Source organism: Zalophus californianus, chromosome 5 (genome assembly GCF_009762305.2).
Source record: "Zalophus californianus isolate mZalCal1 chromosome 5, mZalCal1.pri.v2, whole genome shotgun sequence".
Lineage (NCBI taxonomy): Eukaryota > Metazoa > Chordata > Mammalia > Carnivora > Otariidae > Zalophus > Zalophus californianus.
The window spans coordinates 138746068-138773321 of NC_045599.1; the positions used below are offsets into that span (position 1 = coordinate 138746068).

The 27254-nt window shown below is 35.1% G+C and overlaps 1 protein-coding gene across 5 annotated transcripts in view; it reads left to right on the top strand.

Moving 5' to 3' along the window:
* The window catches only part of CDH18 (cadherin 18), a 608955-nt gene that overhangs the window by 505957 nt on the left and 75744 nt on the right, over positions 1-27254 (top strand). For all 5 annotated transcript variants that reach the window (XM_027607141.2, XM_027607140.2, XM_027607139.2 and 2 more), the window contains 2 exons: positions 11532-11719; positions 25118-25371. In XM_027607141.2, the coding sequence (XP_027462942.1) occupies positions 11532-11719; positions 25118-25371 (442 nt within the window). The remainder of the gene's footprint in view (positions 1-11531; positions 11720-25117; positions 25372-27254) is intronic.

The following is a 27254-nucleotide window of genomic DNA, read 5'->3' on the forward strand; positions in this document are numbered from 1 at the left end:
AATAACAGGTAAATGAAGGTTCAGATGTAATTATTATTATTCAAAATGATAATATCTATTCATGGATGGTTGGCTCTCAGCTTTCGGAATTCTTAAAGGTAATACTATAAGTTATATGTCTTTATGAGTGGTATTTGCATTTTTGTTAGAATTAGTATTTAGAGTAAGGTTTGTGTGATATCTTTTCTTGTTTTAGGAAAATTCAATATATTTCCTCCCATGGTTAATCAAACTATATTAAAAATGTGACACATAAAAGTATTTAATGGATTAAAGTTGCAAAGGTGCATGCGAATGTTGTGTTTATGTTAAATATAAATATTAATAAAACATTTAAGTATCAATCATATACTAGGCTCCTTAGAAGGACTCTGGTCCCAAAGATCTTGCTTTCTTCAAAATTAAATTCCTAGCAAGTCTATTTTTGATATTCTTTGTGATCTTTATTATCAGAGACATCCAGAGGTCATTGACTCAATCTCCATTTATCATAATATATATATGTTATATATTTACATATATTATATATTATCTAATATATTTACATATATATTTATTATATATTATATGCAATTATGTATATATTTATTATATAATATACTTATATATTATAAAGCATATGATATATAATATATATTATTTTATTATATAATATTATATGGTATAGATTTCTAATTTCCTCTTCTATTAATCTTATATATATGATACATATATATTTCTAATTTCTTCTTCGATTAATCCTATAATTCCCTCACTAGACTATCACCTTTACACACACATATACACACACCCACCCACAGACACACTCAGAGGTTTTATTTTCCAAATCGCTGGTATTTCTTATCTTATTAGAGAGGCCCTTTATTCATTCTCTTTATTGATTCATCTATTGATGGGGACTTGAGTTGTTCCCATATCTCGGCCATTGTGAGTAATACTACAGTGAACGTGGTAATATAGACATTTATTTGAGATTCTAATTTCAGTTCTTTAGGATATGTACCCAGAAGTAGAATTTCTAGATCATAATGTAGTTCTAGTTTTTAATTTTTGAGCAACCTCCATACTGTTTTCCATAGCTACTGCACCATTTTACCTTCCCACCTACAGTGTACAAGGGTTCCAATTTCTCCGTAATGCTACCAACACTTTCTGTCTTTTGTGTTTTGATAATAGTCATTCTACCAGGTGTGAAGTGATCTCTAAATGTGGTTTTGATTTTTATGATAATTAATGATGTTGAACATCTTTTTATATAATTGTTGGCTATCTGTATGTCTTCTTTGGAGAAATGTCTGCTTAAATCCTTTGCCAGTTTTGTAATTGGCTTATTCTTTTATTTTTTTTAATTTTGCTCTTGACTTGAAGTTCTTTACATATTTTGGAAATGAACCCCTTATCACATATATGGTTTCCTTCCATTCTGTATGTTGCTTTTTCATTCTGTTGATTGTCTCCTATGCTGTGCAGTTTTTAGTTTGGTGTAGCCCCACCCATTCATTTTTGCTTTTGATGCCTGAGTTTTTGATGTCATATCCAAGAAATAATTGCCAAACCATGACAAAAAGATTTTCCCTATGTTTTCTTTCAGGGATTTTCAATTTCCAAGTCTTATATTTAAGTTGTTGATTCATTTTGAGTTGATTTTGTGGAAAATGTAATGTAGAGGTCCAATTTTTTTCTTTTTCTTTTTTTTTTTTTTTTTGCATGTGCATATCTAGTTTTCCCAATACCATTTGATGAAGAAACTATTTTTCCCCATTGTTTAGTCTCGGCAATCTTTTTTTCTTTTTTTTTTTTTTAATTTTATTATGTTATGTTAGTCACCATACAATACATCATTAGTTTTTGATGTGGTGTTCCATGATCCATTGTTTTTGTATAACACCCAGTGCTCCATGCAGTACGTGCCCTCCTTAATACCCATCACTGGGCTAACCCATCCGCCCTCTCCCCTCCTTCTAAAACCCTGTTTGTTTTTCAGAGTCAATAGTCTCTCATGGTTCATCTCCCCCTCCGATTTTCCCCCCTTCATTTTTCCCTTCCTTCTCCTAATGTCCTCCATGCTTTTCCTCATGTTCCACAAATAAGTGAAACCATATGATAATTGACTTTCTCTGCTTGACTTATTTCACTTCGCATCATCTCCTCCAGTCCTATCCATGTTGATGCAAATGTTGGATATTCATCCTTTCTGATGGCTGAGTAATATTCCATTGTTTATATGGACCACATCTTCTTTATCCATTCATCTGTTGAAGGGCATCTCGGCTCTTTCCACAGTTTGGTTATTGCAGACATTGCTGCTATGAACATTGGGGTGCATATGGCCCTTCTTTTCACTACATCTGTGTCTTTGGGGTAAATACCCAGGAGTGCAATTGCTGGGTCATAGGGTAGCTCTATTTTTAAATTTTTGAGGAACCTCCACACTGTTTTCCAAAGTGGCTGTACCAACTTGCATTCCCACCAACAGTGTAAGAGGGTTCCCCTTTCTCCACAACCTCTCCAACATTTGTTGTTTCTTACCTTGTCAATTTTTGCCATTCTAACTGGTGTAAGGTAGTATCTCAGTGTGGTTTTGATTTGAATTTCCCTGATGGCTAATGATGATGAACATTTTTTCATGTGTCTGTTAGCCATTTGTATGTCTTCTTCAGAGAAGTATTTTTTCATATCTTCTGCCCACTTTTTGACTTGATTATTTGTTTTTTGGGTATTGAGTTTGAGAAGTTCTCTATAGAACTTGGATACCAGCCCTTTATCTATAGTGTCATTTGCAAATATCTTCTCCCATTCTGTGGGTTGCCTCTTCATTTTGTTGTCTGTTTCCTTTGCTGTGCAGAAGCTTTTTATCTTGATGAAGTCCCAAAAGTTCCTTCTGTTTTACTAGCTTTTGGAGATGTATTTTGAAAGAAGTTGCTGTGGCCGATGTCAAAGAGGTTACTTCCTATGTTCTCCTCTATGATTTTGATGGATTCCTGTCCCACATTGAAGTCTTTCATCCATTTTGAGCTTGTCTTTGTGTATGGTGTTAGAGAATGGTCAAGTTTCATTCTTCTGCATGTGGCTGTCTAATTTTCCCAACACCATTTATTGAACAGACTGGCTTTTTTCCATTGCATATTTTTCCTGCTTTGTCAAAGATTATTTGACCATAGAGTTAAGGTCCATATCTGGGTTCTCTATTCTGTTCCATTGGTCTATATGTCTGTTTTTGTGCCAGTACCATGCTGTGTTGGTGATCACAGCTTTGTAATATAGCTTGAAATCTGGCAATGTGATGCCCCCAGCTTTGTTTTTTCTTTTCAACATTTCCTTGGCGATTCAGGGTGTTTTCTGATTCCATATAAATTTTAGGATTGTTTGTTCCAGCACTTTGAAAAATGTCATTGGAATTTTGATTGGGATGGCATTGAAGGTGTAGATTGCTCTGGGTAGCGTAGACATTTTAACAATGTTTATTCTTCTGATCCATGAGCATGGAATATTTTTCCATCTTTTTCTGTCTTCTTCAATTTCTTTCATGAGTGTTCTGTAGTTCCTAGAGTAAAGATCCTTCACCTCTTTGGTTAAGTTTATTCCGAGGTATCTTATGGTTTTTGGTGCTATTGTAAATGGAATCGTTTCTTTTAATTTCTCTTTCTACAGTTGCATTGTTAGTGTATAAGAAAGCAACTGATTTCTGTGCATTGATTTTTGTATCCTACCACATTACTGACTTGCTGTATGAGTTCTAGTAATTTGGGGGTGGAGTCTTTTGGGTTTTCCACATAAAGTATCATGTCATCTGTGAAGAGAGAGAGTTTGATTTCTTCTTTGCTAATTTGAATAATTTTTATTTCTTTTTGTTGTCTGATTGCTGTTGCTAGGACTTCTAGTACTATGTTGAACACTAGTGGCAAGAGTGAACATCCTTGACATGTTCCTGATCTTAAGGGAAAGGCTCTCAGCTTTTCCCCATTGAGGATGATGTTTGCTGTGGGTTTTTCATAGATGGGTTTTATGAACTTGAGGAATATTCCCTCTATCCCTATACTCTGAAGAGTTTTAATCAGGAAAGGATGTTGTATGTTGTGAAATGCCTTTTCTGCATCAATTGAGAGGACCATATGGTTCTTCTCCCTCCTCTTATTAATGTGTTCTATCACATTGATTGATTTGCGAATGTTGAACCACCTTGCATCCTGGGGATAAATCCCATTTGGTCTTGGTGGATGATCCTTTTAATGTATTGTTGGATCCTATTAGCTAGGATTTTGTTGAGGATTTTGCAATCCATATTCATCAGGGATATCAGTCTGAAATTCTCCTTTTGGATGGGGTCTTTACCTGGTTTGCGGATTAAGGTAATCCTGGCCTCATAGAATGAGTTTGGAAGTTTTCCTTCTGTTTCTATTTTTTGAAACAGCTTCAGGAGAATAGGTATTATTTCTTCTTTGAATGTTTGGTAGAATTCCCCAGGGAATCCATAAGGCCCTGGACTCTTGTTTTTTGGAGGCTTTTAATCACTGCTTCAATCTCGTTACTGATTATTGGTCTATTCAGGTTGTCATTTTCTTTCGATTTCAGTCTTGGCAGCTTATAGGTTTCCAGGAAGGCCTCCATTTCATCCAGATTGCTCAGTTTATTGGCGTATAGTTGTTGGTAATAATTTCCAATAATTGTTTCTATTTCCTTGGTGTTAGTCGTGATCTCTCCCCTTTCATTCATAATTTTATTAATTTGGGTCCTTTCTCTTTTCTTTTGGATAAGTCTTGCCAGTGGTTTATTGATCTTATTAATTCTTTCAAAGAACCAACTTCTAGTGTCGTTGATCTGATCTCCTGTGTTTCTGGTTTCTAATTCATTGATCTCTGCTTTAATTTTAATTATTTCTCTTCTAATGCGTGGCTTAGGCATCTTTTGTTGCTTTTTCTCTAGTTCTTTAAGGTGCAGAGTTAGTTGGTGAATTCAGGATTTTTCTATTTTTTTGAGTGAGGCTTGGATGGCTATGTATTTCCCCTTTAGGACCGCCTTTGGGGTATCCCATAGGTTTTGGACTGATGTGTTTTCATTCTCATTGATTTCCATGAATTGTTTAAGTTCTTCTTTGATTTCCTGGTTGACCCAAACTTTCTTGAGCAGAGTGGTCTTTAGCTTCCAAGTGTTTGAATGTCTGCCAAATTTTTTCTTGTGATTGAGTTCCAGTTTTAGAGCATTGTGGTCTGAGAATATGCAGGGAATAATCACATTCTTTTGGTATCTGTTGAGACCTGATTTGTGACCCAGTACGTGGTCTATTTTGGAGAAAGTTCCATGTGCGCTCGAGAAGAATGAGTATTCTGTTGTTTTAGGGTGGAATGTTCTGTAAATATCTATGAGGTCCATCTGGTCCAGTGTATCATTCAAAGCTCGTTTCCTTGTTGATTTTCTGCTTAGATGATCTGTCCATTGCTGGGAGTGGAGTATTGAGGTCTTCTACAATTAACGTATTGTTATCAATATGACTCTTTATTTTGGTTAATAGTTAGCTTATGTAGATGGCTGCTCCCATGTTGGGGGCATAGATATTTACAATTGTTAGGTCTTCTGGTCAGATAGACCCTTTAAGAATGACATAGTGTCCTTCTGTGTCTCTAATTACAGATTTTTAGTTTAAAATCTAATTTGTCTGATATAAGAATCGCTACCCCAGCTTTCTTTAGAGGTCTGCTGGCATGGAAGATGGATCTCCAACTCTTTACTTTCAGTCTGGATGTATCTTTAGGTTCAAAATGAGTCTCTTGTAGGCAGCATATGGATGGGTCCTGTCTTTTTATCCAATCTGCAACCCTGTGCCATTTTATGGGAACATTTAGGCCATTCACGTTGAGAGTGATTATTGAAAAATATGAATTAATTGTCATCATGTTGCCTGTGAAGATGTTGTTTTTATAGATTGTCCCTTTAAATTTCTGTTGTATATCACTCTTGGGGTCTTTCTCCTTTTATAGAACACCCCTTAATATTTCTTGCAGGGCCGGCTTAGTGGTCACATATTCCTTCAGTTTCTGCCAGTCTTGGAAGCTCTGCATCTCTCCATCCATTCTAAATGACAGCCTTGCCAGATAAAGTATTCTTGAGTGCATGTTCTTCTCGTTTAGTACCCTGAATATGTCTTGCCTGGCCTTTCTGGCTTTCCAGGTCTCTGTGGATGGGTCTGATGTTATTCTGATGTTCCTCCCTTTGTACATAAGGAATCTCTTCCCCCTAACTGCCCTTAAGATGGTTTCCTTGGTTCTAAGATTTGCAAGTTTTACTATTACATGCCGGGGTGTTGGCCTGTTTTCCTTGATCTTGGAAGGGGTCCTCTCTGCCTCTAGGATGTGAATGTTTGTTTCATTCCCCAGATTAGGGAAGTTCTCAGCTACAATTTGCTCAAATACATCTTCTAGTCCTCTCTCTCTCTCCACTCCCTCCGGGATTCCAATTATTCTGACATTGGAATGCTTCATGGTGTCACTTATTTCTCTGATTCTATTTTCATGGATTCTGAGTTGTTTTTCCCTGGCCTCCTCTTTTCCCTTTTTATCTATGATATTGTCTTCCAGGTCGCTTATTCATTCTTCTGCCTCAGTTGCCCTAGCTGTTAGATTATCTAGATTGGATTGGATCTCATTGATAGCATTTTTAAGTTCTGCCAATTCAGCTTTCATTTCTGCCCTTAGAGAAAATTAATGTTGCCATTAATTGATTTCTCTATTGTAGCCATTGTCTTCACAATTGCTAGCCTGAATTCCATCTCCAACATCTTGGTTATATCTGCATCCATTTGTAAATCTGCAGCATAAGTCATAATCTCTGAGTCTTTTCTATTTTGGGGGGGTCCTCCTCCTAGTCATTCTGTTGATGGGTGTTTGAGGGAATGTATAGAATGCAAATTATTGACCAAAACCCAAGCAAGATGCACCTGTTTTCTAGGGACCTTAGGGTTGCTGGCCTCTTGTTTTACCAGCCTGTCTTCTGGGGGAAGGGCCTGCTGAGCTGTTACTCAGACAACCCTGTTTGGGCGGAGTTGCCCTGCCCCCCTCTGGCAGGGGATGGGCTCAGTAGGAATCAGTTTTGGGGGCTTTTGTTCTCTGGCGGCTTTCCCTAGCGGCTTTCCGTGTCTCTTCCACGTGTCAGAGCAGAAGAGACCGTTTCCAACCCTCTGTCTTAGAGCACAGAGACCGCAGTCTCTTCTTCGGTGAGCTCTCCAGGCCACCCTGTCTCCATTTTTGTCCGTGCTACTATAAACTGCAGTGGCCTGGGTTGTGTGCCCCTCTGCAGCGCCCCCAGGCCTACCTCCAGGTTGGAGCACATCTCTGCCCTTTGTGCTTCTAAAACCCCGCCAGCCGCCCCCAGTTCGCAGGCACGTGATCCCACCACTCGGGGTTTCTGTCCCAGGGGCTGCCCTAAAGTCCTTTCCCTGCCGCTACCAGTCGAGTCTGTGCCCTGTCCCCAACGAGTGAGGGTGTCGCTTACTGGCTCTGTAGGGTCCCCACGGCCAGGCTCCCTCCCAGTGCTGTTTATCCTCCAGTATCTGCCCGTGGAATCACGGCTCCCCACTTGTACCTTGAAACGAACCACCTGCAATATTCTGTTTGTAGAGATAAAGATCTTCTTACATCTCAGGCTGGTTTCATGGCTGCTCAGAGTGGTCTGGTAGATATCCAGCTCAATTCTGGGGACCAGTTGAAATAGGGTCCCCTACTCCTCCACCATCTTTCCTTCCCCTAGCCTTGGCACTCTTATCAAAAGTCAACTGGCCTTACATGCTTGGGTTTACTTCTGGGCTCTCTATTCTGTTTCACTGGGTTTTATGTGTATCTTTATGCTATGTCTTACTGTTTTAAATACTGTAGGCTTGTAATATATTTTGAAATCAGGACATTTGAAGCTTCTGGTTTTGTTCTTTTTTCTCAATTGCTTCATTAATTCTCTGTCTTTTGTAGTTCCATATTCTGAGTTTCTTTTTCTATTTCTGTGAAAAAACACCATTGGAATTGTGATTAGAATGCCATAGCGTTGACCTGTAGATTGTTTTAAGTGGTATAGACATTTTAACAATATTAAGTCTTCCAATCCTTAAACACAGGATGTCTTTCCATTATTCATATCTCCTTTCATTTCTTTCATCAGTGTTTTATATTTTCTAGTACACAGTCATTTCACCTCATTGGTTAAATTTCTTTTTAAGTGTGTTATTCTTAATGTTATTGCAAATTGGACTGTTTTCTGAATTTCCTCTTTGGATAGTTTGTTGTTAGTGTACAGAGACACAGCTGATTTCTGTGTTTTGATTTTGTATCCTGCAACTTTACTGAATTTGTTTATTCTAATTTTTTTTTTTAGTCTTTAAGATTTCTACCTATAAGATATTGTCATCTGCTAACAGAAATAATTTTACTTCTTCCTCTCTAATTGGATTCCTCTTATTATTTTTTTTTCTTTCTAATTTCTCTGGCTAAAACTTCAAGTACTGTGTTGGATAGAAGTGGAAAGATTGGACATTCTTGCTTTTATCCAGATCTGAGAAGGAAGGTTTTCAATTTTTCATCATTGACTATGATGTTAAGCTCTGAGCTAATTGTTATAGCCTTTATTGTGTCATGGTACCATTCTTCTATTCCTATTTTTTTTTAATTTGGATATATATATTCAGTATATATTTTCTTAAAGAGCCTCACCATATTTATTCTCCTAGAATTTATAGCATTTTTTAGGAACCTGGCTATTCATTCAGTCCTTAGAAATTCTAAAAAATATCTTAAACCTCTTTTGATTTATAAATAAATCTTATCCATCAGCTATTTTCTAGTTATTAGGAAACATTTTGAATACATTTTACAATTCACAAATTCTCAACTATATGGAAAGTGTATAAATGTTGAAATATTAATCTCAATATATTCTAATTTGTCTAATGGGGCATAGTGAATGGGGAAGAGTTACTTGTACTTGCAATTCTTAGAATGTATCGACAAATATCAGCTCTTTCCCTGAACATGATCATCTTCCAGGAATATGCTCCTTCTTTTAAGATGTGACCTAAATGTTTCCTGGGACATGAATCTTTTATGACCAACTTATACAGTTTTTTGCAACTGTCTTTGTAAAAACAACCTTCTTTGTAACACTACCACCATAATAATTCTGTGATTTGCTTATTTATTTCTGTGAACTAAGACTTCTTTTGTTTTCAAGTCTATCACCCCAGTTTTAAGTTTTAACTAGCTGAGAGTCCTTTGGGAAGCTTATAGAGTTGTGGAAAGTTAAGCTGCAACTTAGAGACCTTAGCAACCAGGAACTTGACAACCTAACCTTTCTACCTCAGTGGTGGGAAATAGGAGATACGTTCTAATTTCTTTTTTCTCTCTCTTTTTTTTTTAACAGAACAGTGTCCTATTTTATATGTAACTGCCTAGGAACATTATGATATTTAAAAAGATTCTGAGAATTATGGCTTCTTTCTGATACTGAATTTGTGCCCTGAGATTAGGTACTTCAACATGAATTTTGGAAACATGACTATCGTCAGAAACCCCTTCCAGTATTTCATAGCTTTGCCACCAGAGAGAGACTAAAGTTCTTTCCTAGTTCCAGTACCAACATTTTGGGAGATGTAAACTCTTTGGATCATTGTTAGTTAACTGCCTACTCTTTCACAAATCAGCTGCAAGCAGAATGGGGGGGTCCTGTAAAAATTGGGGCCTTATGCTCTTCACAGGTCAATTAAATATATCAAGAGTGGTAGAGTGTTTAGCAATATGACAAATCCTGATAAAAACACATGATTAAGGTTAGGAGATATGTGTTTCATAGAAGAGGGTGGTCTACCCAGGAAATGTTAAGTTGGTGAGGTTTGTTGAACTAAAAACTAATGCCAGGCAGCACCTCAAATGTTTATAGAGGAAAACTGGGAAAAATCTTTGTTGAATAATGAATAAACACAAATACATAAATCAATCCCTGGTATCCACATATAGAACTTTAAAACATACAATTCTATCTTTAAAAGTAAATTAGAGTACTCCATACATTTACCAGATATATTAACTTAAAAAAATATTATCATACCATAACTAACAAAATATTGGCTTAAGGAAATTATTTTCATACAGGCTCCATATTTACTTATCTGTATAGTTTAATTATATCCATGCAGAATGTTAAATCACCATTCATTTAGTCTTGGTTGAAACTCTTATACAATTATATTTTAATTCACAGTTCCTGTTATTTACATTGTTCTTTGAGATTTGCTATAACAAATAAGTTGTTTTATTAGATATGTTTCTAATTTGTCAATAAAAAAGTTGGTGACGACATGGCCATTCATGCTTCTTAATATCTCTTTCATAAGTTTCTTTTTTTTTATTTTATTTATTTATTTGAGACAGAGAGAATGAGAGAGAGAGAGCACATGAGAGGGGGGAGGGTCAGAGGGAGAAGCAGACTCCCCGCTGAGCAGGGAGCCCAATGTGGGACTCGATCCCGGGACTCCAGGATCATGACCTGAGCCGAAGGCAGTTGCTTAACCAACTGAGCCACCCAGGCGCCCTCTTTCATAAGTTTCTATAAGGAAAGTTCTATGAGCTCTCTCTGAAGAAATTTAGTATCAGGACAAACTTTGAAAATTTTTAAATTGTTCAGTGTAAACATTTAATATCAGGACATACTGAAAAATATATTTTTGCATATCAGATCATGAGGTTTATATAATCAATAGTGTTTTAATATATATAGTGTAAAAATTAGGTCAATCACAAATACTACATCATCCCATGTAGTTATATTTATTTTTCTCATTCTTTAACTTAGTCATCATTTTATTAATTTTAATAATTTTATTTTATTTATGACTTTATTATAAAACCACTTTAAATTCTTTCCAGAAGCTGACCTGGAATACATGGCAATTAAATGCATAAACACATTTACTCTCTCTGTCATGGCTTATACATTTCACTAAACTTAAGTTTATTGATCAGAATAATAATCATATTTATAGGTATGCTATATTCTTTTCTTTGTTTTCACTTTGAATTTCAAGTTTTGAATTTCAGGTTTTCAAACTCTTATATTTTAATTTCACATGCTTATGGAAAGAGAAATATTTTAATTTCACATGCTTATGGAAGGAGAAATGCAATTTCACATGCTGTATGGAAGGAGAAATGCAAGAAATACTTGACTAATTTAGTTTTTGCTCAACATAAGAACACACATTTGATCTCCTTACCTTTTTTTCTGTTCCCTAGGGATGTAGAGCTAATAAAATACTTTATATTAAGATATCTACAAATTATTTTTATATAGGTTATTTTGCATATATTTTAAAGTTTATGTAAACCTAGTATTTCACTACTAAGCAATTTACTAATATTTAAAATCCATTTTAATATTTTCTATATGACTTAATACAATGTTTGAGTGTGTGGTCTAAACATTTTCATGTCTTTTTCTTGTAAAACTTTTTTTGTGAACGATATTACCATCAAATGATTTTAATATGAAATATTTTTCAGAGCACTATCAACTGTATGTTCCTGAGTCAGCTCAAGTTGGTTCAGCTGTTGGGAAAATCAAAGCAAATGATGCAGACACTGGTTCAAATGCTGACATGACATACTCTATCATTAATGGTGATGGTATTGGGATATTCTCCATCTCCACGGACAAGGAGACCAGAGAAGGGATACTTTCTTTAAAGAAGGTAAAAAGAACATACTTTCTCTGATTTAAGCAATTCAGTCGTTTTTCCATGAATGATCCATGTTGGTGTCAATAGTCTATATTGTCAGGTCATTAAAATGATAAATATTTCCTCTTTAAGATGTAGTTACATTTTATTTCATTTTTTTAATTTTTTTAAAGATTTTTTTTTATTTATTTATTGAGAGCGAGAATGGTAGAGAGAGAACATGAGAGGGAAGAAGGTCAGAGGGAGAAGCAGACTCCCCGCTGAGCAGGGAGCCCGATGCGGGACTCGATCCCGGGACTCCAGGATCATAACCTGAGCCGAAGGCAGTCACTTAACCGACTGAGCCACCCAGGCGCCCTGATGTAGTTACATTTTAATTATGACTATGTCTGTCTCTTTGGAGCCCCTCTTAGAAAATACATTTTTTTTAATGGTGGGAAGATCTGATGTAGAATATACTGTGAATGTGCTTGCCGTCTTTGTTTTCAGATAACAGCTTTATCATGATTGTCATTTCTATTAATGCCACTCCCCTATGTTTTACTAATCTAAGTATCATTAAGAGACTTTTCTAACCAATGTAAAAATCTTCATCATGTTAGCTAACACTCACTGGGAGACAGCGTTTTGTTTGACAGTCATGGATTCATCAGGACAGCTTTAGCGGAACCATTAACGTCCTCCTGACTCTTTTTTCTTGCTAAGAATTTGTCATTGGACTAAATCTATCTATCACCTTTTTGATTTTAGAGTACAATATGTTTATGTCCTTGTAAAAATGTAGTAGAACATAGAAAATTAACAAAGAAGGATTTCAACATAAGTCCTAATGCGGTGTGTCTTGAATGTTGAATGATTTCAGCTTGGAAATCTAGTAACATTCAGATCTCTGGGCTTTACCTTCATATATTTTTTTCAGAAAGACTGAAGTGGAGCTGAGGAATTGGACTTTTTAATAAATACTCTCAATGATTCTACTGTAGAATGTATTCAGAACACAGGCTGACAAATTTTATCCTGATGTGCTACTGTAGATACTGATGTGAATCCATCATCTGTTTATCTATCTATCCATTTCTCTATCCATCCATCCATCCATTATCCATCTATCATCTAGCTATCTACATAATTATTTACTTGTGTGTTTTGTATATATTTTTCTATTTGAACTCTATAAAATTTTATTAATTCTTATAATAAAAATAATTTTATATTAAAATTGAGGATTAATTTGTTTTTTAGATGCTACAAAAGGGATCTGCAAAGTAGATTTTAGAGTGTTTAAATATTACAGAACAGTAGTCATCACTAGTCTATGTAAAATATTGATGTCTTCACCTAAAATACTTTATCATTTTAATCTTTCTTTCCTGAGATTATAATGAGAAATGAGAGGGGCACCTGGATGGCTCAGTAAGTTAAGCATCTGACTTCAGCTCAGGTCACCTCAGGGTCCTGGGATTGAGCCCTGCTTGGGCTCCCTGCTCAGTGGGGAGTCTGCTTGTCCCTCTCTCTTTGCCCCTCCTCCTGCTCATGCACTCTCTCTCTCACACACTCTCTCTCTCAAATAAATAAATGCAATCTTTGAAGAAAAACTTTAAAAAAAACCAAAATAAACAAATAAATGAGAATATGATAAAATGAGGATTTTGGTTGTAAGGTGAGAGACTGAATGTGTGTCTCTATGCAGATGAGTAAAAGTCAATAGAGACAAGAAACTGAGCATACTAAAGAGGGGATAATTGATTTAAAAAGATGGACTGGGGTAAAGATGACACTGTATAGGATCTTGATCACAGGTAGAAAGAAACAACCCATGATGATATGGCTCTTTTCTTGAGAAAATCAAATAGAAGTGCAAAGTAAATGGTTGCTGGTAAGTTTGCAATGATCCAGCTGGTGTGGGGAAGGTGGGAGAGGGGAGCAGTTCTTGCTTATTGAGAACTATGGTCTTTATAAAGTGGGAAGTTACAACATATTTGCAAAAAGTGAGGGTGATGGATGGTTTGACTACATAAAGGATCTGAAATACATCCCAGTATATATCATGGGATTAAGAACAATGGGAATTTTACCACCCTACATGGCCTCAGTTAATTTGATGGTGGTTGTGAAAAACAAAAGCAAAATGGTTTGTGTGCATATGCGTGCACATATATTTAATTAACATGCAATAGTTATTTTCAAGATGATAATTATTTCAATTGTGTAAATGGTAGTGAGAATATACTCAAAATAATCTCCACAATTAATGAGTTCAAATTTTCTTTCACTGTTTTTCCATGAATTTATTTTTTGATATAGTCTGCACTTCTTTTTTTTTTTTAAGATTTTATTTATTTGACAGAGAGAGAGAGACAGCTAGAGAGGGAACACAAGCAGGGGGAATGGGAGAGGGAGAAGCAGGCTTCCTGCTGAGCAGGGAGCCAGGTGCAGGGCTGGATCCCAGGACCCTGGCATCATGCTTAATGACTGCACCACCCAGGTGCCCCTGTAGTCTGCACTTCTTCCAAGATGCTTTCATCTTTGCATTCATCTAATTTTTGAATCCTTCAGATTAAGATTGTTAATCTGAGTTACTTCCATTACTATATGTCATATGTTTTAAATAATTGAAATTTGAAAAATAAACTATGTAACTTATTCAGGGGTACTCATTCAGGGTCTCCTGGGTGGCTCAGTCAATTAAGCGCCTGCCTTCGGCTGAGGTCATGATCCCCGCGCCCTGGGATCAAGCCCCAAATTGGGCTCCCTGCTCAGTGGAAAGTCTACTTCTCCCTCTGCCTCTGCCCTCCCCCTCCCCCGCTCCTATTTTCTTTCCCTCTCTTTCTTTCTCTTGCTCGCATTCTCACTCTATCTCAAATAAATAAAATCCTACAAAAAAAAAAAAAAAGAGGTACTCATTCCAGTTGCAGGAAATGGATCAAACAGTCTTTTAAAATCTGTCCCTTATTTAATCTTCTAATGCAGCTCACCTTAGCCTGCAAGGCAGAACTGCTTATCTCCCCAGAGATCAAAATCAGCACTGCTTTCTAAATCGGCTTGCAGAGCATCGGCCCATTCCTGTCCGTATCATTCCTTTATCAGAAAATTGCCAGGTTGAATTCACCAGTCCATGGTGTGGTACATTGTAAATACACTTTGATAACTTTCATTCATTGTTTAATGGAGTCTGACTGGATGGAAAGGGGGGAAAAAAAGATGAATGCAAGTCGATGCCCTCTTTCCTCTGGCAGAAACCTCTGTAGCTAAAGATGCAGGCTTCTTAGCAGCCTTTCTCAGATTCTCTTCCTGTGGACTCCATATCAATTTGCACTCTTTATAGTACTTGTTCCATTTTTTTTTAATTCAAAGATCCAACCCTATTGGCTCTCCTGACTTTCAGCAAATGCCATCTGTAATATCATTTTCTTTTTTCAGATGTATTTAAACACAAAGACAGTGTCTATTATTTTAAGCCAAAAACACTTAAACTTGGTCTTCAAGTCAATGAAGAGTGGTGGAAATTAAGGATCTTTACTATCAAAGGAAATACAAATTTTGGTCCTGCCATTGTAAGATCTATGGCATTATTTCAAGTCTTTGAATCTGCTGTTTTCTTATTAAAGCACTTTACAAGGTGATTACTAAAAAATGGATAAAAATGTGAAAATTGTGATCTAAGCTGTGTCTGCCGAAAAATTCCAATAATACCTCAATTTCTACTTTTCTCCTTGTCTTCCTTTTTCCCTCTAATTGTACCAAGTTTTAATTACACTTTTCAGATCACTCCATGTAGTTATTATTGTGCCCTCCTTTATTTAATGTTACCCAGTTCACCGTAAGCACATAAAAAGTAATATTCTGTGTATATTATATCACATATGCATGTTGTTATTCATGTTTTTTGGGAATCTACTTCTCTTTCCCTCTCCTCTAAAAGAAGATTTTTTTCAAGTTCAAGTTTAATATTATCTTTGTAGTTCAATATTTCCAGGTACATATCAGTCACAAATATCCTTCTCTGGTTTATCTTTTCTATTTTACATATCAGAGTAGGCATTTCACTAATTTCTCACAATAGAAAATGTAACAATTCTAGATCCCTCTTAAATCTGCTAGATCTGATAGAGTAGAAAGACCTTATTCTAATAAATTCACTGTGAATGCACTGATAATTTCCATGGATATGTATGCTATAAGTGTATCTTTCACCAATGCTTGCTAAATATTTTTACAACTGAAAACTTTGTATTATTTTTAAGCTTCATACTGTTCACTGTGTAAAAAGACTGCTTTCATTTTTTTAACAACTGATTTGAAATGGACCACAGACTAAACATAAAAATTTATAGAAGTATTTTTGTAAAGTTTAAGCTAATTCTAAGAAAGAAAAATATGAAATATGCTCAATTATAACCATACTAGATCTTTTCCAAATAACCACATTTTTGGTTGTTTAGTGGATTATTTTTATTGAATTTTTCTTTAGTATACCTTTGCACTGACTGATAGAAAAAAAATCAGATTGTTCTGGCCATTGGATTGTAAAGTTTTTGGGCTCTGAGCCACAAAGTGCCATGAGTAAGACATCCCACCCTATTGCAATGCCCACAAAGACAAACACATGAACATACTTTGTTCTTAAGAAGAAATAGGTTTCTGGGGCACATGGGTGGTACAGTCGGTTAAGCGTTTGACTTGGTTTTGACTCAGGTCATGATCTCGGAGTCCTGGAATTGAGCCCCAAGTTGGGACTCCACACTCAGCTCAGAGTCTACTTAAGACTTCTCTCCCTCTCTCCCTCTGCCTGCCCCCGCCCCCCGTAGTCACCCTCTCTCTCTTTCTCTCTTTCTTTCTAAAATAAAGAAAAAAAAATCTTAAAAAAATAGGTTTCTAATTCTAATGAACTATTTACAAAAACTGAACTGAACATTCACTAGGGATTTTATTATTAAAAAACTCATCCAAGCTGCTATTTTTATTCTTATAAGGGTCTAATATTTGGAAAGTAGTTCTCCTGCTCAACCAGAAGTTAAAGAGAGGAGTCCACATTTCCATTCAGTGAAATCTATCACTAGATTTGAAATGATTTTTGACAGAAAACTACTTTGGGGTAACTTTGTTCTTACCTCTCATATATAGGGATAGCCATGAAGTGATGGAGACCAGTTGAAACTACTTTGGATGTTAGTTGACTGTTTATTTTTATTTTTATTTATTTGACAGAGAGAGACAGTGAGAGAGGGAACACAAGCAGGGGGAATGGGAGAGGGAGAACCAGGCTTCCTGCAGAGCAGGGAGCCCGATGCAGGACTCAAACCCAGGACCCTGGGATCATGACCTGAGCCAAAGGCAGATGCCTAACGACTGAGCCACTCAGGCACCCCAGTTGACTGTTTTTTACACATGTATTTCTATAATATAATTTAGTACATTAGTTGGAAATTGGTAACCTGTTGAAACATCCTGATAAGTTAAGCTATTCATATCGATAGATTATTGGTAAGTTTTCACATGTGTGGGCATATGGAAATACACACGCACATTGCTTGTATAAAAATATATATAAACAATATATAAATATACTTTATATATACTATAAAATATATGTGTATTTGTTATTTGAAATTAAAATGTCTCATTTATTCTTACAGTCTTCAAATGACAGTAAGCAAACATTTTTATTTGTATCAATATCTTTAGAATTACACACATAGAATGAACATTATACTCTTTTGCACAGAGAAATTTATAACAAGAAAGCTTATACACGTGTTCTAGTTTCCACAGAACATCTACCATCCAGGAAAGATCTTTGACAAGGACACAAACCAGGGTATAGTAAGAAAATCTAACTGAAGAAACATTATTCAAATCCATGCCATTTTCCTCATGTTTTGGCAAAATGCTGTCATTTAAAAATACACTTTTTTTCAGAAAGCAAAAATTAATAATATCAGTTACTATTCCAGAATTTGGCCATTTTGTGGAGTGATTAAAGTGACATTTGCATGTATTAAAATATTGCTCTCAATTCCATTATTATCTTCCCATTTTTGCATTATAAAACCTAGATGAAAGTGCAATATAGAAATTGGACCAAGGTGAGGTCATAAGGAGTCTCTTCTCTTATTACTGGAAAAAAAAAGGAAAAGAAAAAGGAAAAAAAGAAAGAAAGAATTTTAGGACCTTCTCGAACTCCCAGAAGAATGGATTCATAGAGCAACTTGGCTGAATTCTGTTTTCAACATCTTTCTACTTATGTTGGTTATATAAGTCCAGAGGAAGAATATACCAGTATGATTTAATGAAAACTAGAAGTGATTAATGAGAAACAGTTAAGTCCCATATATGTAGAGCTGGCTGGAAAATGATTGATGGGAGTTATAACTATCTACAGTAATGTGAAATGTGTTAATATTAAAGAGGGAAAAGTGTTATTTTATAAGTTAGAGAGAGCAATGATATGTAAAAGTAATTACTAGGAGTAATAGGATGAAATTAAGAAACTAAAATTTAAAATGAAAATTGGAGCCAACTCATTGACAGTGAACTGCATTAGGATATTGAGCAGTAATTAAGGAAAAGTAAGAGAAGCCCCAGTGGCTGGGGAAGTTAAAATTATACCAGAATAAGCTCTTCTAGCAGGGACAGAAGAGAGAGAGGATTTTGTGCGAAAAGCATTTAAGTTTCTTAGCTCTGTGAGTCTGTGAATCAAGGAAATTATAAAGGCACTCAGAGTTCTGGTAGCCAGAATTAATAAAATTATAATTAATGAAGTTATCAATTCATTTTCAGTGTTATAGCAAAGACTTGAAAAGATGTGTAAATGTATCTTTTCATGGTGAGGACATTATATTCCACTAAAAATCTGTTCATCTTCAGTCACCAAGTTGGAATGTTATACTACATTGTTTATGTGCTAAAGATTTCAGGCAGTTTATATATAGCATAGTGCTTAGGGGCACAGTCTATAGAGTCCCACAGCCTGAAATCAGATCCCATGTATACCACTTACTGGTTGCTGCTCCCGGGCAAGTTTAACTGTTCTGTGCCTCAATTTTCTCATTTGTAAATGGGAAGCAATTATAAGTCATGGAAGCACTGTGATGATTAAATGAGTTAGTATATGTTAATTGTTTAGGTCACACATAGGTGTCAGCTGTGCATATTTTAGAAATAATACAGAATTTTTCATCCTTCAAATATAAACCATGTAGAAGTACTTTTCTGTACTCTAAATACAGCTATGTTTGAGATGGAGGAAGAGCTATTAATCACCCACCATGTACTAGGAATTATGCCAGATACCTTCAATATGAAGATGAATTAGATAATATTCTTTCTCTTAGAGAAAACTGAGTAGATGTGAAACATTATTATAATACAAGATGTCAAATGCTAATGGTACAGGTTTACTTAAATTATTATGAGCTCACAGATAAGAGGGCCAATTTTTCAAAGATGAAGAAGGGTCAGGAAAAACTTTGCATGGGAAATTACATTTAGGCATGAATGGAGAAATATGTAGCAGATACTAAGTAAAATAAATGTGAGTAAAGGGCTTTATATTTAACTGCATTGTCCTTTAAGTGTGGAGATCACAGGCAAACAATTTTGAACATTAAATATGAGGAAATATTATATTGGGGAATACATCATCTAACCAGTATAGTTGTGGCACAAGTTACCTGAAATCTATGTCTTTCCTGAAGAAATCTTTATGGCCCATAGTGGCAGAGTGGAAATTTCTGAACACCAAACCTGGGGTCTCATCCTATAAGTGGTTGAATTAGAATGTAAATTGAATTCCCAACCATGCTGGAAATGTCTTCTTCCTCAGGAAAGCCAGGGCAGCCGCAGAAATTGGAACAGGTGAGGAACAGGTTATATTCTCTAAAGCCCAGAGAAAGGTCAGGTCAGCCAAATTTCAGGCTCTGTCCCCAGAATGGCGAGAGAATAAATTTATGTTGTGTCAAGCCATCTACTTTGTGGTAATTTGTTGTGGCAGTCCTCAGAAACTAATGCATTAACACAAAAACCTAACAGACCAATAGAAATATTAAGCAACCTCATTTCTGAGTATTTAGGGAATCATTCTAAGCACCATTCCAGTAAAAGAGAGCATATCACAAGTGCAATAATCCCAGGAATGTTTGGATGGTTTAACATTAGAAAAACAAATATCTTACACTGAATCGAATAAAATCATCTTTTGTATATGTCATACATTGTTAATATCAGCAATTTCATAGGATTAATGCTCATTTTTTTTATAGTTGGGAGTTGTTAATACATACCCATGTTGTATTTGTGGTAACTATATTTTTCTGGTATATTTAGTTATTAACTATGATTGTCATTACTGTATCATAGTTAACATTGTTAGATAAAACACAGGACACCTAGTTAAGTTCTAATTTCAGATAAATTATAATTTCTTAACTATGTATGTCCCATGTGATAATTGACACATACTCTATCAAAAAACAGTTTTAATTTACTAAATTTGGCAACACTAAGCTTACCATTTGTTAAGTATGAGCTGATGTGGTAGTCTGTGTTTGTAACTCTCAGAGCTTAAACTACAACTGAACTTGTCCAGAGAATTAAACCCAAGGCAAATTCTGTAAAAAATGAAAAAAGAATTTGATGGTGTTCCTGGAATATTTCTTCCTGCACATTAATATTATGTTACCTAGTAGAATACCTTTGTCTTATGCTTGCCTATTAAACACTAAACTGATAATCCAGACATACAGTTTTCCAAAAACAGAAAGTTGAAATAGTTCTATAGTTTTGTTAAATGAAATAAACTATATTTAAATTATAAAGCTCTATCCCCCACACCAAATATCTTGGTGAGGCAGAATTTATGGAGTAGATAATGGGTGAACAAATTCTCAAAGACTTCTCTTTCAAAGAGTCTTCAGATAGCTCTAAAAGAAAGAACTCTTCCTTTTTTCTTTAGCTTGAGTGTTTTAATCACTTCAGTCTGAATGTTGTCAGCATACAGCCAGAAAGACCTAAAAGCATGAACAGTCGACATTTTAATATAGAACTGGAAAATTTTTTTTTCTTATTCTTATGAACAATCTCTGGCTGTACAATCCCCCTTATCAAGTTCATAAATAATGCCTCATGTTTATGGAGTTATTCTATATCTGTTTTTGTGTCATTTTGTCCTAAGGTAGGAAAAACATATGTTTTTTGTTTTAAAAACTCTCAACCAGCAGCGCCTGAGTGGCTCAGTCAGTTGAGCACCTGCCTTAGGCTCAGGTCATGATCCCAAGGTCCTGGGATCAAGCCCTGCATCAGGCTCCAGGGGAACCTGCTTCTCCCTTCTCCCTTTGCCCCTCCCCCCATTTGTGCTCTCTCTCTCTCTCTCTCTCTCTCTCTCTCTCTCTCTGTCTTTGTCTCACACACACACACTCTCTCTCTCATATAAATAAATAAAATCTTAAAAAAAAACAAAAAAACATCAACCAGACATTTCATGTTTTTGCTTTCTGTGGTAACTCAATAGCCTGGGTAAATTTTCTTTCTTTCTTCTCCTTCTTCTTTTTTTTTTTTTTTTTAAGATTTTATTTATTTATTTGAGAGAGAGAGAGAGAGTGTGTGTGTGTGTGTGTGTGTGAGAGAAAGACAGAGAGAGCATGAACAGGGGGAGGGGCAGAGGGAGAAGCAGACTCCCCACCAAGCAGGGAGCCTGCCCGAGCAGGGAGCCCACCACAAGATCCCAGGACCCAGAGATCATGACCTGAGCTGAAGGCAGATGCTTAACTGACCGAACCACACAGATGTACCTCAATTTTTTTTTTCCTTTAATCATTTTCCCTCCACTATCTTCTTATCAGAAACAGGCTTTAGATGAATAGATTTCACCATTCCTGGTGTACTGTTTTTAATATACCATTTTTAGGTTAAAATAAAAATCTGGTAACTATGGAAAATATAACCCATAAGCAGAGTTCTAAATAATTTCCCAGGACTATATGATTAATAGGAAATTACTGGAAGATCTATTTAAAATGTGTGGATGATGAGTATTTGGACAGCTTTGCCAAAATTATAGAAGTAGCAAAAATAATAATCCTAATCCTAATCCAGTATCTATATACTATTGTACTTTTAATGCAAAACGAAAAGTTACCATACTTTATATGCTATGCACAATCCTACAGTCCAAGAATAAATGGCAGAATTTCTTCCCAGTTTTTCTGTACTTGCAATTTAGCACCGCCTGATTTTCTACATAAATGAAGTTGTAAAAATATTTCCATTTCCATTAATTCATTTTCTTCTAAATCCCTGTCTCCATCTTAAATAATCCTCTCATTCCTTAGTGGCTCTAGCTGGATTCCTATCCATCTATCTGCCATCCATCTTGTGGTAAACAAGTCTTACAAAATGATTATCCCCACCTTGGGGTAGTTAAATATATATTAGATAATCATAAGAATGAAACCGTGTGTCTACATAAACAGCCTGTACCTTAGCAGTAGGTAGGCTAGTGTTAAGATAAATGACATCTAAGTTGCCAAAGGACCTGCTTAAACAAACCAAGAGACGCCCGTCATGTTGAAAGCACAGCTTGATAATAATATTTGATGGTGTAGAGGTGGCCAAAATTGTCTCTACAAACTTCCTTGAGAGTCACAAAGATGTAAAAGCCTACGACAATGAATAAATGGAGATGACCTTTGAAACCCTGTGTTATAATGAAAAAGAGATGTTAAGCATTACTTAGTAAACAAATCCTATTTTGTTTTTTGGGTAGTTTTTTGTTTTGTTTTGTTTTGTTTTGTTTTTAAGGTCTCAAACGCGCAAGTTCAAAGAGAAGAACCGTAATCATTATAAAGTTTACCAGATGCAGCAGGTTGACTTTAAAAAATTACATTGATCTAAACATATGGTAAACCTGCCAAGGGTGTTCCTTTCCATGAACAAACTACCTGGATTCTGGCAGCCCACACCCCTCTGCACCTAACAAGGATCATATCCAGCTACCCAATGCCTGATAGGCAGCAAGGGGGTACTGCTTCTAGATTAGGCTATTGAAATTTGGATGAGATTTGCTGAATTAGTCAAAGACAAATTCTCATTTACTAATGTTAAGGAGAGAAGTCAAGGAAGGAAAAAGGACAATTGATTTATATTTTAAATTCCCTCAGAAGGAAATGACTCCCATTTGATGGAGTCATAAACTTCAGAACCAATTAACCCCTCTTTAAAATATATAAACCTAAAATATATAGTATTTTATCACATATAAATATATATATGTATATATATTTATATATGATATCTGTGGTCTACTTTTAAGAATTTGAGTCTTTAAATGTTTTTACATTTTTACTTTGTCTTATAAAAACTTGTAAAATTTTGCAATGGCCCAGTCTCATCCATGTCCCTGAGACGTATTGATAGGTTCTAGGTTCTTAATATCTCATTTGGAAATTAAATTGTTGTTTTTCCTTCTATGCAATCTTCAGTCTCCAGGAAGGCCAATTTTCCAAGGCAATTCAGAAGAGATAAGGGAAATAATCATCAGTAGGCTTGATGTTCTGTTTATAAAATCCCTTTAAGGACACTCTTTCTAATCAGCTTCTCCTTGGTTCTCAGGGTAAAGGAAACTAACTTGAGTTCCTCCATAGGAAATAATCATTCTCTGATATTTCAAGAAAGAAAGCTGCAAGACTGGAGCATGCTAGTGTAAAATTACTGGCAGATATAGGGATGAAAAAATATTCTGTTTCTTCTCATAGATATTATTCAGGAAGACCAGCATCAATGAATACTTCACCTGGCTCTGAAAAGGCTGTCTGGATCCTTTGCACTAATATCACTATGAAAACTTTTGACATTGTTAATCCTAAATCTGAGCTCATTATAGGTCTGTTATATGCATCATGTCTAACAGTTTACATTCAGTTATATAAAAAAGTACTTTCTCTCAGAAATAATACCTACCTGCTTACAGGTATTCCTATTTCTGATTTTGTATACTTATTATTTTCATAATATCTAGTATGTCTTATGGCATTAAGTACAGTGATATAAATGTCCATTTACTATTTTATATCCTATATTAGACCATATGTTCCTTGGAGCAAAACGCTTGGATGACTTTATTCATTATTGTAAGTCAAATCCATGACTCCTGACCTATACTGTTCATAGGAAAATTATATATATATATATATATTGGCTCGATGATTTAAAAAAATTAAGACAAAAAAACTGAAAGGATTATGAGAAACTATTGATATGGACTCAAGGCTAAAAAACAAATGGTATAAACAAAAAAAGATTATAATTTAAAAAATAAAGCAAATCAAAACTTTATATTAAAGAATATGGAAACAAAACATGAAATGGTATTACCAGCAAAATAAAATAAATACAATTAAAACAATAAACATAAGATTGAAAAGTCTGTATATTTTACTAAGATTCTAAGGAAATGTCAGAGGGGGAGACAAACCATGAGAGACTATGGACTCTGAAAAACAAACTGGGGGTTCTAGAGGAGAGAGGATGGGGGAATGGGTTAGCCTGGTGATGGGTATTAAAGAGGGCACATTCTGCATGGAGCACTGGGTGTTATGCACAAACAATGAATCATGGAACACTACATCAGAAACTAATGATGTAATGTATGGGGATTAACATAACAATAAAAATTTTAAAAAAAGATTTTAAGGAAATGTTGTTGAATTGAAAAAAAAGTTTATCAGATTGTAGAATAAAATACCAAGTTTAAAACCAGCAAGATGAAAGTACGATGAGGATAAATTAAAAAAAACAATGATAGAACATAAATTGTTTAAATGCAAAACAAAAATCTCTTTTTTAAAGTTAAAAAATTAGTAGCAAATATTTTTTAAAGATTTTATTTATTTGTTCGAAGAGAGAGACACAATGAGAGAAGGAACACAAGCAGGGGGAGTGGGAGAAGGAGAAGCAGGCTTCCCACGGAACAGGGAGCCCGATGCGGGACTTGATCCCCGGACCCTGGGATCATGACCCAGGCTGAAGGCAGACGCTTATTAAGCCACCCGGGCACCCCAGTAGCAAATATTTTTAAGATTGTTAATGCAAACTGAAGAGAAGATAGAAGTTATTAGAAACTGAGAATGAGAATCTCCAAAAGGCAGTTTTTGTTTGCCTGTAGGAAGTATTTTTTTTGTTCCTAGTTATCATCATTTTATAGCTTGAAAAATTACAGGTGATTCAGACTTGAGTTTTCATGAGTTTTGCTTTAGATGTTATTGTGAAGACAAACTTCATAGTCTGTTGATAAATGAAAATAGATTGACTTAAATCTATCCACATCTGTTTGTTTTCAAAAATGCGAAAATAATGTTTGTTTGAAATGCAATGATAGTCATAATATTGGAAATCTTATGTATTTTTTCCCAACAGCCACTGAACTATGAGAAAAAGAAGTCATATACTCTCACCATAGAAGGAGCAAATACACATCTTGATTTCCGCTTTTCTCATTTGGGTCCTTTTAAAGATGCTACCATGTTGAAGATCATTGTTGGAGATGTGGATGAACCACCACTCTTTTCCATGCCTTCCTATGTCATGGAAGTCTATGAAAATGCCAAAATCGGGACTGTTGTTGGCACAGTTTTGGCAGAAGATCCTGACAGTGATAATAGCTTAGTAAGGTATGGTATGCCTTAATCTTGTAGACATATAAAAATTTTTGTTGCCTCTCACAGTAATTTAAAATGAATAAAAGAAAATGTGAAATATTTTATTTCCATGTTATTTTCTATTAAGATAATTAAATTAGAATATTAATTGATTCCTTGACTGAGTAATGTAGCGATGGGTTTCTGTCAAATTTAGAATACATGTAACTATCTCCTTGAATACAGTTGACCGTCATTAGCATGGCCTTGAACTGCACAGGTCTGCTTATAATACATGGATTTTTGCTTATAAGACATGGATTTTTTTTTTATAATAGTGCTGCAAATGTATTTTCTCTTCCTTATGACTTTCTTAATAATGATTTCTTTTCCCTAGCTTACTTTATTGTAAGAATATAATATCTAATACATATAACATATGATATATGGGTTAATCGACTATTTATGTTATTGGTAAGGCTTCCAATCAACAGTAGGCTTAGTATTTAAGTTTTTTCGGGTCAAAATTTACACGTGGGTTTTCGACAGTGTGTGGGTGAAGGAGGTCAACACCTCTAAATCCTGTGTTTTTCAAGGATCAGTTGTATATTGTTGACCAGATAGATTATATTTTTCATTGGACTTAATAGATGTGAGCGTAATTGAATGGAAAAGTTTTGTAGAAATATTTAACTAGAGAATTTTGAGTTCTTAGTGATAAGAAGTATAGCTATAGTACAAATTAAGGATTTGGGAATTATACTCATCTCTGCCTCCTGGTTCTGTCACAGTAGTTGTGTGCATTTAGGAAATCATCTACTCTCATCTGTAAAAAAGAAAACATCTGTCTCTCAGAGTTATTGTGAGAATGCATGAAGCAATGTGCATGAAATGCTAAACAGAGTTGCTTGCACCTAGTAGTCACTCGGTAACATCAAAGTTCTAAATTCCAAGGCAGCAGAGAGTGCTATTTAGAGAAGTACTTACTTCCTGAAGATGGAAAGACCAGGGTGGGAATTCTCGTGTCTGACTTACTAGCTGTATCATCTTCTAGTCAATCAAGCTTGCTGAATCTCAAATATATGAGCAAGGAATAATGATGTTGTATAAATATGTTGATAGAATTAAGTTGAATTGATATAAAATACCAAGCACAGTCAGTAAGTTCTCACTAAATAATATTTTTTTATTGTGGTATGCCATGCAGTAGTGATAATGAAAGCTTTTCTTGCATGATCAGAAAGGTCTTTTCTTTTTCTTTTTTCTTTTTTTTTTTTTTTGGTCTCAATTATAAAATCAAAGGGTTGCATACTGGTACAAGGCTCTTGAGTTACCTTGTATTTATACCCTTGGGTAATCTTAAGGCCCTAGAAAGTTTGAAATCTTTAACAAATTTGTCTGCTTGTTCCTATCAAGTCCTTATTCTCAGATTCTTCAATTGTTATCCTTTTTAACAAAAGCTATTATGGTAAATATTCTCCTTGATATCTATGTTATGTTTATAAAGGGTTTCAATTTTCTTTTATATAAGCATTATTATTTCAGTTAAAAAAGAATTGCCTGCAGCACTCATGCATGGACAGAAACAATTTTCTGTGCACTACTGTATATATTCCACAATCCTAGTCCATCTGTGAGTACAAAAACAACATCTTGTTAATTGATAACCCCTCTGTCACACTTACAGCAAGAGTTAAGCATTGTTTGAAGTTTCAAGATAGGCAAAATATACAAAATAATGTGCATAAACCCAATTATAGAAATTGCTCTCTGATCAAAGGGATGGATATTTAAGTCAATGTGTTTAGTTGTCAAATGAGGAAGAAGCCCACTATGCTTCATTATTCCATGGAATGCCATATTTCAACAATATTTTTGACACATAGTAATAAGTAAAATTCTTCTAACAACATTAA